Source organism: Pleuronectes platessa, chromosome 11, assembly GCF_947347685.1.
Source record: "Pleuronectes platessa chromosome 11, fPlePla1.1, whole genome shotgun sequence".
In the NCBI taxonomy this organism is placed as follows: domain Eukaryota; kingdom Metazoa; phylum Chordata; class Actinopteri; order Pleuronectiformes; family Pleuronectidae; genus Pleuronectes; species Pleuronectes platessa.
In genome coordinates, this window is record NC_070636.1 from 3,877,952 (window position 1) to 3,895,573 (window position 17,622).

Sequence of the window (17,622 nt, forward strand, 5' to 3'; positions counted from 1 at the left end):
GATAATTCTTCGTAGTATATTTGGCTGTGCTGCACATATCCGATGAGTTTTAGAGCCTGGTCTGTGGGTGACTGCTGGTACCACAGCATCACTGTGTAGTCGGTCTGTCTGTGGGTACAGACGAGCTGCACAGCATCACCAGCCTTTCTGATGAGAGCGGAGGGAGACTGGTGGACCTGAACCCCCAGAGAGATACCTGCTGTAAGCACAGAGGGACAGATCCACTGAAGAGGTGAAGGTACATACAGTTAAAACATCACTTCACAGTGAAGCAGCTGTTACCTGTGAGGAAAGAGCAAAAGAGAAATCTAATCATCATGATGAGATCTGAGTTTATCTAAAGTCATGAATGAAAAGTGGAGGTAGAAGTTAGTCTGGTTTAAAGAGGAAGTGAACATAGACAAGAGGAGTGGCTCCATGTGGATCATTTATATACAGTCTGCCATTCACCTGATTCCCCTGAAGATGTGTTGCTCTTAATTTATTTCCTCACATTAGAAATTCCAATTGTCTGGTTTGAGTCTAATACACAAAAATGTAAAAAAAAACTAAATAAATTAACTGCTGCATTAACTATTGATCAAATATAATTGTGTCAAACAAAAATCAGACCACATTAGCAGGTGTCTGGCAGCAGTGTGTTCAGCATCATATTCAAAAACATCCATGATAAAAGGTGCAGGGTTTTTGTTCAGTAGCGAGGGGATTTCTTTCAGTGTGCTTCTCTTGCTGCACAGTAGTAAACTGCACTGTGCTCTTTTCTGACTGCTTTGATTAGGAGAGAGCTATTCTTTGCTGTACTCCCTCCCAAATCTCCAGTGATTTCAAACACCTTATCATATGACCCTTCCATTGTTGCAGCTTGAAAATACAAATATCCAATGAGTTTCATAGCTGTGTCTCCTTGTGAGCGCTGGTACCAGAGCATCACCCTGTAGTCAGTTTTATCATGGCTGCAGGAAATCTGCACGTTGTCACCAGGGTTTGTGACGAGGTCAGAGGGAGACTGACGGACGTCAAGACCCAGACAAACACCTAGAAACAGAGAGAAGAAATAATCAGTGCTGACACTTTAAATGAAGTGGTATTCCTGAAGTGTTACAGTGATTACCAATGAGCCAAAGAAGCAGGAATACTGTTGTCATGTTGACTCTGTCTGAATGAGTACCGACTGAATCTGTGTTTCAGAGTCTTATGAATCAAATCATCATTTACTTTCTCATTCTATCGCTCTGTGTGTTAACCTGAAGAGGGTTTTTCTTTTGAGCGGCAGTGCCACCTAGAGGAGGATGTAAAAGTCTGAACTTTGTATTTGGTGGTGCTGTTAACCTGAATTCTGTTATGTTGACAGAAATTCCTTTTATTTTTGTCCACTACATTAAAATCCATGTTATTTATTTTTCTTGTAAAGTCGGCCTGTCACTTTTTATTGGAAATTCGTAGCAATGTTAAGTGTTCAACCTCTACTGACCTCATTTGTTGGGACTGATTATATTGGAACGGAATTTGTGCGTTGTCGTTGGAATTAAATTTTTGGGGAAAAACTGACAGCTCAAATCTCTTTTAAGTGATAAAGTCATCCCATGATATAAACTGTAACCGAAATACCGTAATATTAACTTTAAGTCACAGCGCCCACACCTACCCCCTATCACTGCAACAGGTCAATTGTCTCAAAATATAAAGAGGAATAAGAGGATTTTATCAAACATTGTTTTGCAAAAGCTTTGGGGATATTTTGTGGCGTTTATATTTGACTGTTTTATTATAAACTTTATTATGAAACAAATACAAGCAAATATAAAGATCATGTATAAACAAAACAAATGAATTGTTTCTTGTGTGTTTTCTGGAGTCTGATCCTCTGTGTTTCTCTCAGCTTTGAAGCTGTGTCGTGGTTTTTCTTTCTGTTATCTGCTGCATCGTTTATGGAGGTTTTTGAACGACTGCTCTCTTCGTCTTTATTACTGTGTACTTGCTGCTCCAAAATATTCTCCGCTGTCCTCAGAGTGCGTCAGGTTCTTGATTTGAAGAAAAGCGGTTTTCTCTCCATTTCCATTCACATTGAAGCGGCTTGAAAACTTTGGCTCAATATTGGGTGATTCATAAGAAACATATCCGATCAGCTTCAGGGAACTGTCTCCTGCTGAGCGCTGGTACCAGAGAATCTGGTAATAGTTCGGGATTTGATGTGTTAAGTTCAGGTTGAATTCACCATCTGGTTTTATCAACAGGTCGGCTGGAGTCTGAAACACTGGCTTTTCATTACTGAGGTAAACTCCTGTAAAGAGAGAATTCAGGCTCTAATTTCTTGTGACTAGTGGTTAAAAACATTTAGTGCACTTGGAATAAATTCCAGGGAAAGCAGCAGTAAGGAATAAGCAATCAATGAAAGTGAACATACATTTTACATCTCAGATCCTCACTATTGGGACCTATGCAGATTCACTAAGAAATTAAACTGTACAAGTGTCTTAATGAAGGAATGATACCCTTAATCCAGAACACAGTGATGATGGATGTGATGAGATGAGGTGGCTTCATGTTGAAAATGAAGAACCAGCGACAGTCTCTGCTGTGCTTTGTGGATCAGAGTGAGGGACAGGAAGTGATGTAGAGAAATCAGATGTAATTGGAGAGACGAGGTAATGATGTAAAACTCCCATAACAGACACGTTGACTGCAGGTGGCTGCTGAAGGTGTTTTTTCAAACCACAGTTGATAAAGAACAGCGTTTAGTTTTTGTGTTGTTCAAAGCAGATCTACCTCAGTGTGCATATCGAGCTGCACAGTAGTACACGGCACTGTGTTCAGACTCTATCAGGTCCACTATGAATAGAGAACCATTCTTTGCTTTGTTTCCACTTAAATCTCCGGTGATATTGAAATGCTTTTTGTATAATTCTTCGTAGTATACTTGGCTGTACTCCACATATCCGATGAGTTTTAGAGCCTGGACTGTGGGTGAGTGCTGGTACCACAGCATCACTGTGTAGTCGGTCTGTCCGTGGGTACAGACGAGCTGCACAGCGTCACCAGCCTTTCTGATGAGAGCGGAGGGAGACTGGTGGACCTGAACCCCCAGAGAGATACCTGCTGTAAGCACAGAGGGACAGATCCACTGAAGAGGTGAAGGTACACACAGTTAAAACATCACTTCACAGTGAAGCAGCTGTTACCTGTGAGGAAAGAGCAAAAGAGAAATCTAATCATCATGATGAGATCGGAGTTTCTCTAAAGTCATGACTGAAAAGTGGAGGTAGAAGTGAGTCTGGTTTAAAAAGGAAGTGAACATAGACAAGAGGAGTGGCTCCATGTGGTTCAATTATATACAGTCTGCCATTCACCTGATTCCCCTGAAGATGTGTTGCTTTTAATTTTATCCTCAAGTCAGTAATTGCACATGTCTGGCTTGAGAATAATACACAAAAAAGTACAAAAAAAGGATAAACTTCTATATTAACTAAAGTTAAAATATAATTGTGTGGAACAAAAATCAAACCACAAAAGCAGGTGTCTGGCAGCAGTGTATTCAGCGTCTCATTCAAAAGCATCCATGATAAAAGGTGCATGGTTTTTGTTCAGTAGCGAGGGGATTTCTTTCAGTGTGCTTCTCTTGCTGCACAGTAGTAAACTGCACTGTGCTCTTTTCTGACTGCTTTGATTAGGAGAGAGCCATTCTTTGCTTTACTACCTGTCAAATCTCCAGTGATTTCAAACACCTTATCATAAGACGCTTCCATTGTTACATCTTTGTAATACAAATATCCAATTAGTTTCATAGCTGTGTCTCCTGGTGAGCGCTGGTACCAGAGCATCTGCCAGTAGTCAGTTCTATCATGGCTGCAGGAAATCTGCACGTTGTCACCAGGGTTTGTGACGAGGTCAGAGGGAGACTGACGGACGTCAAGACCCAGACAAACACCTGGAAACAGAGAGAAGAAATAATCAGTGCTGACACTTTAAATGAAGTGGTATTCCTGAAGTGTTACAGTGATTACCAATGAGCCAAGAAAGCAGGAATACTGTTGTCATGTTGACTCTGTCTGAATGAGCACCGACTGACTCTGTGTGTCAGAGTCCTCTGAATCAAATCATCATTTACATCTCATTCTATCGCTCTGTGTGTTAACCTGAAGAGTGTTTTTCTTTTGAGCAGCAGTGCCATCTAGAGGAGGATGTAAAAGTCAGAGCTTAGTATTTGGCGCTGCTGTTAACCTGAATTATGTTACGTTGAAAGATATTCCTTTTATTTTTGTCCACCACATTCAAATCCATGTTATCTTGTCTTCGTAGAAACGTGAAGTGTTCAACCTCATCTGACCTCATTCGTTGGGAATTTTATTATATTCGAACGATTTAATCATAAATTTTATTATAATACAAATACAAGCAAATATAAAGAACATGTTTTCACCAAACAACTTAATTGTTTCCTTTGTGTTTTCTGGAGTCTGATATTCTGTGTTTCTCTCAGCTTTGAAGCTGTGTCGTGGTTTTTCTTGCTGTTATCTGCTGCATCGTTTATGGAGGTTTTTGAACGACGGCTCTCTCCGTCTTTATTACTGTGTACTTGCTGCTCCAAAATATTCTCCGCTGTCCTCAGGGTGCTTCAGGTTCTTGGTTTGAAGAAAAGCTGTTTTCTGTCCATTTCCACTCACATTGAAGCGGCTCAAAAACTTTGGCTCAATATTGGGTGATTCAAAATAAACATAGCCGATCAGCTTCAGGGAACTGTCTCCTGCTGAGCGCTGGTACCAGAGAATCTGGTTATAGTTCGGGATTTGATGTGTTAAGTTGAGGTTGACTTCACCATCTGGTTTTATCAACAGATCGGCTGGAGTCTGAAATACTGGTTTGTCATTACTGAGGTAAACTCCTGTAAAGAGAGAATTCAGGCTCTAACTTCTTGTGACTAGTGGTTAAAAACATTAAGTGCAATTGGAATAAATTCCAGGGAAAGCAGCAGGAAGGAATAAGCAATCAATGAAATAGAACATAAATATTACATCTCAGTTCCTCACTACTGGGACCGATGAAGATTCATTTAGAAATTAAACTGTAAAAGTGTCTTAATGAAGGAATGATACCCTTAATCCAGAACACAGTGATGATGGATGTGATGAGACGAGATGGCGTCATGTTGAAAATGAAGAACCAGCGACAGTCTCTGCTGTGCTTTGTGGATCAGAGTGAGAGACAGGAAGTGATGTAGAGAAATCAGATTGACACAGAGGTAACTTTCTTTCATTGAGGAAATACAGCACAACTTAACACTGTTTCCTCCACAGTAGAGGTTATGTTTTCACTCCTATCAGCTGGTTGGTTGGTTTGGCAGCAAAATTAAGTTGTGTTCTTCATCGCTTTCTTTAATATTGTGAGATGGGACATATTTTGACAGATGCCAATGATTTCCCAGAGAATAATGCACTGATCTTGATCAGCAAAATCCGTCATATTAAGGGGAATGAAATCTAGGATTGTGTGTAGTTTGGTGCAGATCTAAATAAAGATCTTTGACTGATTTGACTGTGGTTTGATAAGCTCTTGGATAATGTGAATTCTGTAGAAATTGGATTTGGATTAATTGCTCCCTCGTGTCTTTCAAGTAGGAATGTTCTCCTCCATTGTGTTATTTGCAGAGACAAGGTAATGATGTAAAACTCCCATGACAGACACGTTGACTGCAGGTGGCTGCTGAGTATTTTTTTCAAGCCACAGTTGATAAAGAACAGCGTTTAGTTTTTGTGTTGTTCAAAGCAGATTTACCTCAGTGTGCGTATCGAGCTGCACAGTAGTACACGGCACTGTGTTCAGACTCTGTCAGGTCCACTATAAATAGAGAACCATTCTTTGCTTTGTTTCCACTTAAATCTCCGCTGATATTGAAATGCTTTTTGTATAATTCTTCGTAGTATACTTGGCTGTACTCCACATATCCGATGAGTTTTAGAGCCTGGTCTGTGGGTGACTGCTGGTACCACAGCATCACTCTGTAGTCGGTCTGTCCGTGGATACAGACGAGCTGCACAGCGTCACCAGCCTTTCTGATGAGAGCGGAGGGAGACTGGTGGACCTGAACCCCCAGAGAGATACCTGCTGTAAGCACAGAGGGACAGATCCACTGAAGAGGTGAAGGTACATACAGTTAAAACATCACTTCACAGTGAAGCAGCTGTTACCTGTGAGGAAAGAGCAAAAGAGAAATCTAATCATCATGATGAGATCGGAGTTTCTCTAAAGTCATGACTGAAAAGTGGAGGTAGAAGTTAGTCTGGTTTAAAGAGGAAGTGAACATAGACAAGAGGAGTGGCTCCAGTCTGCCATTCACCTGATTCCCCTGAAGATGTGTTGCTTTTAATTTATTTCATCACATTAGAAATTCCAATTGTCTGGCTGGAGTCTATTACACAAAAATGTAATAATAAATAAATAGATAAACTCCTGCATTAACTAATGATGAAATATAATTGTGTCAAACAAAAATCAAACCACAAAAGCAGTAGTGAGGGGATTTCTTTCAGTGTGCTTCTCTTGCTGCACAGTAGTAAACTGCACTGTGCTCTTTTCTGACTGCTTTGATTAGGAGAGAGCCATTCTTTGCTGTACTCCCTCTCAAATCTCCAGTGATTTCAAACTCCTTATCATATGACCCTTCCATTGTTGCAGCTTGATAATACAAATATCCAATGAGTTTCATAGCTGTGTCTCCTTGTGAGCGCTGGTACCAGAGCATCTGCCTATAGTCAGTTCTATCATGGCTGCAGGAAATCTGCACGTTGTCCCCAGGGTTTGTGACGAGGTCAGAGGGAGACTGACGGACATCAAGACCCAGACAAACACCTGCATGACAAAAAAGAGGAACAAGCAAACAGCGAAGAAAGCGGATCCTCAAAATAAAGGAATTTCCCCAAATACTGAGATGTAACATCACATCACAATGTTAGTGACGGACCTGTAGCTGAGCTCGTCCGTCACGAGGAAAAGGAAGAACGAACAACATAAGCTGGCGAAGAAGAAAGTGTCAACCAAAATGCAGCTGGGAGGAGTCAGATGTTGGATGTAAAACCAAACATGCTGATAAGGTTTGGTAGTTTTTGTGTAACGTAGAACAAAATAAGAGCAACTGTGCATAGCTGGCTGCACAGTAATAAATAGCACTGTGCTCAAGTCCCGTTCTTTGGACTTTCAGAGAGCTGGTCTTTGCTCCATATCCACCCAAATCTCCAGCGATGTTGAATTGTTCTTCATATGGCTTTTCTTTTCTGACTTCTTGGTAATACAAATATCCAATGAGTTTCCTAGCTGTGTCTCCTGGTGAGCGCTGGTACCAGAGCATCACCCTGTAGTCTTTTCTATCATGGCTGCAGGAAATCTGCACGTTGTCACCAGGGTTTGTGACGAGGTCAGAGGGAGACTGACGGACGTCAAGACCCAGACAAACACCTGGAAACAGAGAGAAGAAATAATCAGTGCTGACACTTTAATAGAAGTGGTATTCCTGAAGGGTTACAGTGATTACCAATGAGCCAAGAAAGCAGGAATACTGTTGTCATGTTGACTCTGTCTGAATGAGCACCGACTGACTCTGTGTGTCAGAGTCCTCTGAATCAAATCATCATTTACATCTCATTCTTGTTAACCTGAAGAGTGTTTTTCTTTTGAGCACCAGTGCCACCTAGAGGAGGATGAAAAAGTCAGAATTTAGTAGTTGGTGGTGCTGTTAAACTGAACTCTGTTGTTTTTACAGATATCCCTCTTATTTTTGTCCACCACATTTAAATCCACCCCCACTCATATATCCATGTTATCTCCTCTTCTTGTAAAGTAGGCCTGTCACTTTTTATTTGAAATTCGTAGCAACGTTAAGTGTTCAACCTCTTCTGACCTCTGCACCGTGGCGACGATCAAACTCATCCTCCTCTTCCCTGGCATAAAAATAGCGGTTATCAAGATCAGGACTGCAGTTCATCTGATCAGACTGACACTTTTCTACCAGTTAACTTGAGGTTTGATGGACGTGAATCCTAAATTAAAATAAAAACAACCCAAAAGTTTTAGTCAACAGAAGAGGACCCGCAACACAGAGCAGAGAGTCGGTGAAGGTGATGATGGCCGATATAATTTTGAACTGTTCCAGAGACGAGAGTGAGACTTTGGACAAAGCAGCATCTCATCATCCATCCAGTCATATGACCCTTTGTTTCCGTCAGCAGAGCTAGGCCAACGGAACACCTGAATGTTTCTTATCAGCTAGATTGTGTTCTAGTTCATGAACGACTGCAGTGATGCCAGTAGGTGGCAGCCTGATTCTGAGCCTCACTACTGGTAACGGTTTTGTTTTTGACTCCTAGTGTGTAAGTAGCATTAAACGTTCTTTAACGAGTGTAACGTGCATAAAGTCACATCAGTTGTACCTATGTAGCAGCAGAGGGTTTAACAAAAGTTGTCTCAGGGCACTGAGAAGCTGTGATGTCTAGAATTACTGTTTGTGGATCCTACACACGACTTGATATTCAGTTTGCACCAGAGGTTGTTTAATGTGCAAAGTGAAATTCACGCAGCTAAAGGGATCATGAGGTTTCCGCTATACTGCGCATTGAGTTGCTTTATTGTCTCCACCAGCCTCTCTTTGGTCTCATTAATGATGAGGGTCAAAGTGGAATATTCATAGAGAAACAAATAAAACTTCAACATATACAAATATTGATGTTCAGCTCTCAATAATTTGTGTTTCCGTCAGGATTAGTTGTTGCTGCAGCTGCTCTTACATTGAATTAAACATTGTGAAATCAGCGTTTAAACCTTTTATATGTTATAATATATACATGTTTACACAGCTGCACACCACATCTTCATTGAAAATGTGTGCTGTATTTATGCTGTTAGAAATACTTAAACTGGAATATTAAATTAATTACTATAAAATAAATCATTGTTGATTTATTATTTTGAGTGTGAATACATATTGCATGTTGATTTACAAATAAAGTCAGAGGTTTGAGGCTGAGAACACGTCTCGTCAGTTTGGCTTTTACACTTTTCAGTTTGTTGGTTCTCAGCAGTTTGGATGTTTTGTTACCACAGGTTTGATTTTTCATGAGTTTTCGATCCAAGACAAAAACAACAACGTGAGATGAAGTTGTTGCTGTTGTCGACTCGCACACTTCTTCCTGTTTATTGGAATAAGCACACAAACATGTTTTTCAAGGCAAACCAAATTAAAACCTTCTAATGTGAACAGCTGTTGTGTTCAATACAACACGTGCTGGTTGGTTGTGTAGCTTCAGTTGACACAGAAGTGGAGGTTTTCCAGCTGTTGGCTCAGAGATGTGCAGTGTGGGTGCGGGTTGGTGCAGAGATGCAGGTGCACGCTCGGGGGACGGAGGTTGTGGTGAAGTGAGATGCTGCAGCTCCGTCATTTCTCAGCACAGAGAACGAGGTGCAGGCTGCTCTGTGACCACATCCTCTCTTCTGCTGTCGCTCTACACTCCTCTGCTCAGTTTCCATCCCCGGTTTGTCTTCTCACCAACAGAAGCTCTGCTCTTCTTTTGTGATCAGAGCAGAGCGATGACTTCCTGTTGTTGTGTGGTTGACTCACACTCTTCACATTTACTTTTAGTCTCACAGTTGAAGTTTATTCAGGAAGAAAACAACACTACACTGCTTATAATTGTATCTAGAACAGGTATGACCCACTCAAAACACAATCAATCTATGTAATTGAGATCATCATTTAAGTGAACTGGTGAAACTTCAGTCACTTCTCAGTTTGTTCAGTTTGCTCATTGGAAAAAACTTGTAATGTTCCATGATTCTCAGAAAACAGGCTGGTGTGTCAGCTGCTAAAAATACCTCACGCTATCTCCAGAAATAATATTTCCAGTGCTGATTGTAGAATGAGGTGTGACAGTGGTTCAACGGTTTACTTTATCTATTTCTTGTAATGTAATGTTATCAGCAGTGATATGGAGATGAAGGTGTCAGAGTGATCATGAACCTCAGGACAAACTCTTACAGAGAAATAAAGGCACATTATTGATTCAAATGACTTTTATTGAGAAAAAATGTTTTGCAAAAAATTAGTTCACAACCAAAAACAAATACACAGAGAAATTAAAGAAACCTGATGCGAAACTATCTTGATTACAGTCATATATTTGAGTTACTGATAAGAATAAGCACAGAACCTGTTATCCACCCTGATTTATAAATGAGTAAAAATACACTGCAACATTCAGCTTCTATGTTTCATGCAGTTTTATTTACATAAAGCAACCATTAATTTTCCTCCCAGCTCAGGTCTCAGTTTTTCGGCTTTTCAGTTGAACTCTGCAACAGACACAAGGGAAACAATTTCCTGTGAGATTTGTTTCATACTTAAACCTATGGAACCAGCTTCTGTGTCGGTCAATCAGAAATGTTGTATTTAACGAACCTGGAGTCTCCAAACCAAAAAGGCCACGAAGGCTCCGTAGACGCAGCTCTTGACGATGAACACACCGTAGGAGAGTTTGGCTTTCGTTGTGATCCTCAGATATTCTTCTGCAGAAAGGTTCAAACATTGAGATGAGTGACATGATTCAAAGAGGAAACGTCCATTGTGTTGTGTCTGTGGAGCCGGTTGATGTGAGCAGCAGTGAGGTGAACAATGAATAACTGAATAATGTATCTACCTTTGGTTAGGACGTCAGCTGGAGCTGGTAGAAAAATAAGAAACGCATTAGACAAGAACGGAAGATTATTTAACGTGTTTGTCCAGATCAGGTTTAGGACATGAACAAACCTGTATCACCAGAGATGAATGATGAAGAATTGATATATTCCGTCCCATTGAAGAATCTGACGAAGCACTCAAATTTCAGCTCGGGTTTGTACCAGTCTTCGGCAGAGACCCTCAGCTGGCTGGTGATTTTGTAAGAGTTGCCGACCCGCAGGGCAGCTTCGTCCGTTACTACACCACTGGTGACGGTTTTATTGTCAACCTGCCAGAACACACTGACATGGTCCGGGTAGAACCCACTGGCCACACACACTAAGGTCTTCTGTCTCTCATTGTCCAGAGGGTTTCGACACTCTTTTGCTGATGGTCTGAGCACCTCCACTTCTGGTGGTTTGACATCAAACTCTGGTGGAGACAAAGACATAAAACGATTAGTTTAAAGATGAAACGTATTAGAAACCAATGTTAAACAGCTAAGTCTAAAATTGAAGATAAAATACCAGAACATTGAGGTTAAACACAAAAACAAATAACATCACTTGGAAAAAACTACCTCCAATGTTTGAACCTCTTAAATATGTAATTGCTGTATTTGTGTGTATTTTTAATAAGTTATATTTGTATAATAAGTCACAAATTAGCATCATCCTGATGATTAATTCCCTTGATATATTTTTTTTCTTTCTTTCTTTGTGTCTTGATTATTGTGACCAACCAAAACATTCAATCTTACTTTGTTTGTCAAATATCATGGTTGTTTTGAATAACAGAACATTTATTTTATTATAACAAAGTCTGGTATGTTAACCAAGTATAAAGTTTTAGCTCGATTTATCTCGTATAGATTTGACATTATTCTGCAGTTTTTTTACAACAAACCTCACAAAACAAGACCTTGAAACATTTCCTCAAAAAAAAGTTTTTGCACATTTAAGCTTAATGACTTTCAAAAAACAAAGACTTGTACGAATTATTTTTTATTTTGTTCTTACCTAACACTGTCAGTTTAGTGCCGCTGCCAAAGTAAGCTGGGTTGTACTTGTTCACACTGATACAAGGCTACAGAGAAAACTGCTCAACCACTCTGCACTGAAAGCTGCAGACTGTTTTTTGAGCTCTTTTATCAGATAAACTAAAACGTTTCACTGTGCACACCTGAACACTTGAATACATACTATTCCCTAAATAGATTTGCTCTTCCCAAATTGAATCTGCCAACTCAGTGTTCATTTTAGAGGCTAAGATAAAACAACATAACGTAACTGGCAGTATGTATCAAATAAAAAACATTTTCATTTAATGTTTTGACAGTTTAGGCTATTTTTTCATGTAATTAAACAGTAATCTTACCTAAAACAGTGAGTTTAGTTCCAGCTCCAAAGTACGCCTCGGACTGGAAACTCACAGTAATTCACAGGGCTGATAAGAACTCGCTGTGACACTAATATTCTGGGCATTGAGCCAAATGTTTAACTCCTGCACTACAGTTATGAACACAGACAAATCCTTTTTACCAGGCATAAACTAAATTCTGAATTTACCTTTGTCACGTCTAAATTACCACACTTACTTCACAGACTTCAAATGAAATGTTCAGGGAGTATCTTCTAAACAAGGACTTTAATATTGACCTGCCACTAAGAGAATCGTGCACAGTGAGGTTGAATCTTTGAATGTTTTCTTACCTAAAACAGTGAGTTTGGTTCCAGATCCAAAGTAAGCCTCCGTGTATGAGCACAGAGACATTCAACTGCACAAAAACTCTTCCTCTTGCCTCCTTAAAGTGCCACTTTGAGATTATTACAACTTTTCCCCTAACATTGAGCCCATTTACAGCCATAACTGTGGTTCAATCATGATTATGGGATTGATTGTCGCTCTCTGAGTAAATTCACAGTTTCACAAACATCTGAACAAATAGATATTGCAATATTTTCTTACCTAGAACAGTTAACTTTGTTCCTCCACCAAAATAAGCAACTGAAGAACCCGAGTCACAGTGAATCTAATCGGTGCTAAAAACAGCACAAGTGCTACTTTTACTTTGTTTCCTCTATATTCAATTAAGTAGTTAACGTAACCAACATGTTACATGCAATTTAAAACCAACAAAAAAACATTCATACCACTACATTCAGTTTTTTTAAGTTTAGTGCAACCCCAAAACATATCTGCTTCATTGGGTTTTAGTTTTTAAGAGTTGAATTCTTGGGCAAAAAGTTTTACTCACCAAGAACTGTCAGCTTCGTTCCCTGGCCGAAATAAGCTTCATAATTGACACAGCATTAAAGCCCGTCATCAAAAACCGCTGAGCTGAACTCAAACTGTCCAGACCTGAGTACGTTACCTTTCTTAATGCAGCATTTCAGTGAAAAAGTTATTGCATTTGTTTCATTTCAATAAACCTGACTCACCCAGAACAGTCAGTTTTGTCCCTTTTCCAAAGTACGCTTCATTGAAGTTGTCACAGTGTAAAAATACTGAGCATGAAACTGTTGAGTCTTTGGAAGGTTTTTACTAATACCTCTGTTTATACTTGGATTCCAAAGCAATGTGACATTTATGAATATACAGTAATAAATGGAAATATTTACCTAAAACTGTGAGTTTGGTTCCTTGCCCAAAGTAAGCAGGATCATAGTTGGTCACAGTGTTCTCTGTTCAGCTCAATATTTCAGATTTCATGACAACACTTTCTCCTCCACTTCCACACCAGCTTCTTTTGTTTATAGGTTTGTTTTAGTGAAGTGATGTTGTGAAAGCTTAGACTTACCCAGAACAGTCAGTTTTGTTCCATTTCCAAAGTGCATTTCGTTTAAGTTCTCACAGTGTAAAAATACTGAGCATGAAACTGTTGAGTCTTTCTCTCTATCAGAGTCTTTGGAAGGTTTTACTAATACTTCAATTTATACTTGGATTCCAAAGCAATGTGACATTTAAGAATATACAGTAATAAATGGAAATATTTACCTAAAACAGTCAGTTTGGTTCCTTGGCCAAAGTAAGCAGGCTCAGTGTAGGTCACAGTGTTTCTCTGCTCACTTGTTACTTTACTTCCACACCAGCTTCTTTTGTTTTTAGGTTTGTTTTAGTGAAGTGATGTTGTGAAAGCTTAGACTTACCCAGAACAGTCAGTTTTGTTCCTTTTCCAAAGTAGGCTTCACTTCCAGTGTCACACTGGCTGTCTCCTTCACCAAAAAGTCACAAAACATCCCATAAAGTTAGGACACAGCCTAATAATCCAGAGGATGTAAAAGGTTAAATCCTGAAGGATAAGCTTCATAATTTCCAAGTGTGCTTTGTTTTATACAACCAAAGTTAAACAATCCTCCATTTGAATGAAATATATAAAAATGTAAGACTGTGTTTCGGCCAAATTCTTCATTGTTATCATCTTTCCAATGCCAGTGTGACCTGACATCAAACACACCTTCAGAGTGTTGATGTTTTCTGCTCCATCGAGAGCCCCAGGTTACAAACAGCCATCTATACAATGGGTGTCAATGGGAGGAGGTTTTTGTACGGCGTTTCTATGGGAATGTATCACCGTGGCCCCCTGTGCCCACTGTGAGAAAACACTACACAAAAACCTGATGTCGTTTTTCTTCACTGTTTCCCACCCCCACCCAGCGACTCCATATCTCAGCCTCCATCTCTCTGAGAGCAGCTGTACAGGTTGGACTCACTGACAGCTGAACGGCATCAAGTCTGACTGCTGCTATTTCTGTGTCGGCTAAGAAAAGAAGCGATTGCTTAGGAACTGTTTTGTCTGTTGTGTTTATTTTAGCCTCTCAAAGGAAGTGACATCATATATGGTCACACCTCCTTATCCACCCATTTATCGGAGAAGAGACATATAAATACGGAGGAACATTCACTGATGTGACTGACACAGATGATCCTCAAATTACTCGTTTGTCTTCTAATGTCGAGCTTGAAATGTAGAAACTAGTAAAAGCCAATCCGGTCGCCTTCAGCTCTATGAAGCACTTCTATGTCTTTAAGTGCAGTTTTCAACTTTTGGCTTTCAATGTATTATTCTATATAATGACGACTCAGTTGATATAACACCTTTTTATTTATAGAAATAAATCAGAATAGCATGATGAAGTACAACACTACTGATAATGTCTAACTTAACTTCCATAACTTCCATTTCTTTACAAGTTAAATCATATTTATAGCAGCATCTGAACAACATATCTTCTAACTATCTTAAACAGGTCATTACTTTTCTTTTGTCAAATGAGTCGGGAGTGTGTCCCCTTTTTCTATCGCAAATATTTGTATGTACAAATTCAACATATCCACACAATTTCACACCTGGTTCATTAAAATGATTTTGCAGTATTTCACAATATAGTACATTTTATTTACTACCTCACCCACATGTAGTCTCACGTGAACCCTGTAGAGGTCAGTGTATGATCTCCTCTTAAACCTGATCCTGTTCAGGGTGAAATGCACTGGCTCTATCAACCTCCACCGTACCTGCTCACTAATCTGAATTGATCCGCTCTGTGGTGTTGTATGACTGAAATGTGGAGCAGCAGCTCTTGTACATTCCGCAGGATTAATGGAAACTTGCTTGTTTAATAAACTAAAGGGTTGTTTTCACTATCACAGCAAAAAGCAGAGAATATTTTCTGTGTTAATCTGTAAATTGTTTTACTTCTGAAATGTTAACAGGCTGCATTTCAATATTAATTTTCTAGTCTTAACAACCACTCTATGTTTGTAACAGTGCAGTCAACATTCACTCAGGGATTCTACATGCAGCTCTTTCAGTCATGCAGCTCATTCACATGCTGTTGAAATATTTGGCATGCGTCCTAAACGAGACAGGAACCGAACCATTGACCGCCCAATTAGTGGACGACACAATTTACCTCCTGAGCCACAGCTGCCTCAAACGTTAGAATATAATATAAAGTGTCTGTTATAAATCCTAAAAGAAGGGACATCATTTTTATCTAATCACAACTGAGAAACTAGAACCAATTAATTTCTAGCCTCTTTTACTCGCCCCTCCACCTGTTCTCTTCCTGGTGTGTTCCTGAGGTTGTTGTTCAGCTGCTGAGGCTCTCTGAACTGCTGTGCTATTCTAGAGGCGCAGTAATACACAGCTGAGTCTCCAGCCTCAACAGGGTGTATCTGCAGAGAGGAGTTGAGCAGTGTCGGCCTTGACATGGTGTACTTGTCTTCTTTGAAAGGAGCCTCAATGTTCGATGAATCTTTTCCAGGAGAACTTGCTACCTGATTTAATTCCCCACTGTTTCTCTGTCTATACCAGAACATGTAGTAATATTGATTGTCATCTTGTTCACACTGCAGCGTCACAGTTTTGTCTCTGTCATGGCTGAATACAAACTGAGGCTGGAGAATTTTAATGCAGACGGAGAAATCTGGAAAACAAGAAAACGACGACAAGTAAATAAACGAACAAACCAGAACGAGCAAAATTCTGATCGCAAAAGAAGTAACATTTCTTTCATTGTAACTTAAAAGTACCTACTAGAGAAGATTGTAACTGCAACCAAGAGTAAGATGTTCATTGTCCCAGAGAAAAATAATCAAAGCCGTCTTCTTCTTTGACAACTCAACTTTTGTCTTATTCTGCTGCCACGATCAAAACTTTTGAAATAGGCTCCTCCTCTTCCTTTCAATGTGTTAATAGAAACTATTTTTCCTCACTCGTATTGTTTCAGAAGTTTTTTCAAGTTGAACTGTAGAATTTCAAGCCTCAATTACAACATCTTGGGAATCATTGACTCTTTTCCTTAAAGCAATAGTAACTTGTTTACTCTTTAATATCAGCACTGGCTCATCCGGTGTGTTTACTAAATTGAGTCATAACTGACAAGGAGCCCAGTAGGACCCCAGTGTGGCCGGACCTTCAGCACAAGGATTCTCATACTTATTCATTCTCTACAAACCAAACATGCCACAGCTTCCTCCTGCCTGCATGTTGTATGCTACAGTCTGACTTGGTATTTGTATGACTGCCAGGTCCGTGTGCATCACTGTGACTGGCAGCACAGTAGTACGTGCTGCTGTCAGTCAGGAGCAGATCAGTGATCTGAAGAGAGAAGTTGTTTTTGGATGCGGCGATAGTTGACTGGAGGCGTCCCTCACTTTGGTCGTGTTCTTTGGTGAGAAACTCCACCTGAGCTGCGTAGTGGTTTTGTCGGTACCAGTACATGGTGTAACTGGTCATGATGAACCCTTGCCCCAGGCTGCACTCCAGCATCACTTTGTCTCCTGGGCGAGAGACTTGATCTCCAGACTGCTGAACAACAACTGCCAGACCTGTGGCACATGACAAATTACACAAATACATGAAAACAGCCATCGGGGCACTGGTTGGACAGTACAGCCATGATGAGAGAAAACATAAAACATAAAACCCACCAGATTGTAAAAGAAGTGACAGATAAACGAGTGTGACGAGCATGTTAGTGATGTGCAATGATACTGACTGCCCCCCCAAATGTGAAGCCAGTGAATCTCAATTGCCTCCTGGTGGCTGGCTGCAGTACAGGTCAAAAACCCAGCCTTCTCTGTGTTATTGAATTGGACACGGACCAAAGTGAAATGTCAAATGATTCAGCCAAATAATTTTCTTATCACACTGATGAATGTCCAAGTGTAAATTCTTCCATGATTAAAAACGTGATGAAACTTCAGGATTGACACGGACTTGCGGTTAGTTGTGCTCATGTATCGTAGCCTTTGTGTGTGTGTGTGTGTGTGTGTGTGTGTGTGTGTGTGTGTGTGTGTGTGTGTGTGTGAAGAAACGCAGCTTCCTCAAGTGAGAGTCTGTGAAACGACACAAGTGGCTTATCACGCAGATGCACAAATGTCATGCGCAGTAAAACCATCAGGGTTTTTAGTGAGGG

General features: G+C 40.0%; 1 protein-coding gene and 2 long non-coding RNA genes across 3 annotated transcripts; all 3 read right to left on the reverse strand.

Annotated features, from left to right (window-relative positions):
• Positions 1-105: 105 nt before the first annotated feature.
• On the reverse strand, positions 106-709 carry LOC128450418 (uncharacterized). The gene is made up of 2 exons (XR_008340004.1): positions 283-709; positions 106-199 (listed from the first exon to the last, which is right to left on the reverse strand). It is a non-coding gene; the product is annotated as an uncharacterized LOC128450418 (long non-coding RNA).
• Positions 710-4,573: 3,864 nt separating this feature from the next.
• On the reverse strand, positions 4,574-5,756 carry LOC128450413 (uncharacterized). Its single transcript, XR_008339999.1, has 2 exons — positions 5,091-5,756; positions 4,574-4,879 (listed from the first exon to the last, which is right to left on the reverse strand). It is a non-coding gene; the product is annotated as an uncharacterized LOC128450413 (long non-coding RNA).
• Positions 5,757-10,035: 4,279 nt separating this feature from the next.
• On the reverse strand, positions 10,036-17,277 carry LOC128451008 (uncharacterized). Its single transcript, XM_053434779.1, has 9 exons — positions 17,135-17,277; positions 16,859-17,032; positions 15,728-16,128; positions 14,154-14,220; positions 13,846-13,911; positions 10,787-11,128; positions 10,677-10,700; positions 10,439-10,545; positions 10,036-10,332 (listed from the first exon to the last, which is right to left on the reverse strand). The coding sequence occupies exons 1-9, from the start codon at positions 17,175-17,177 to the stop codon at positions 10,306-10,308; spliced, it is 1,251 nt and encodes a 416-aa protein (XP_053290754.1). The 5' UTR covers positions 17,178-17,277; the 3' UTR covers positions 10,036-10,305.
• Positions 17,278-17,622: the final 345 nt, after the last annotated feature.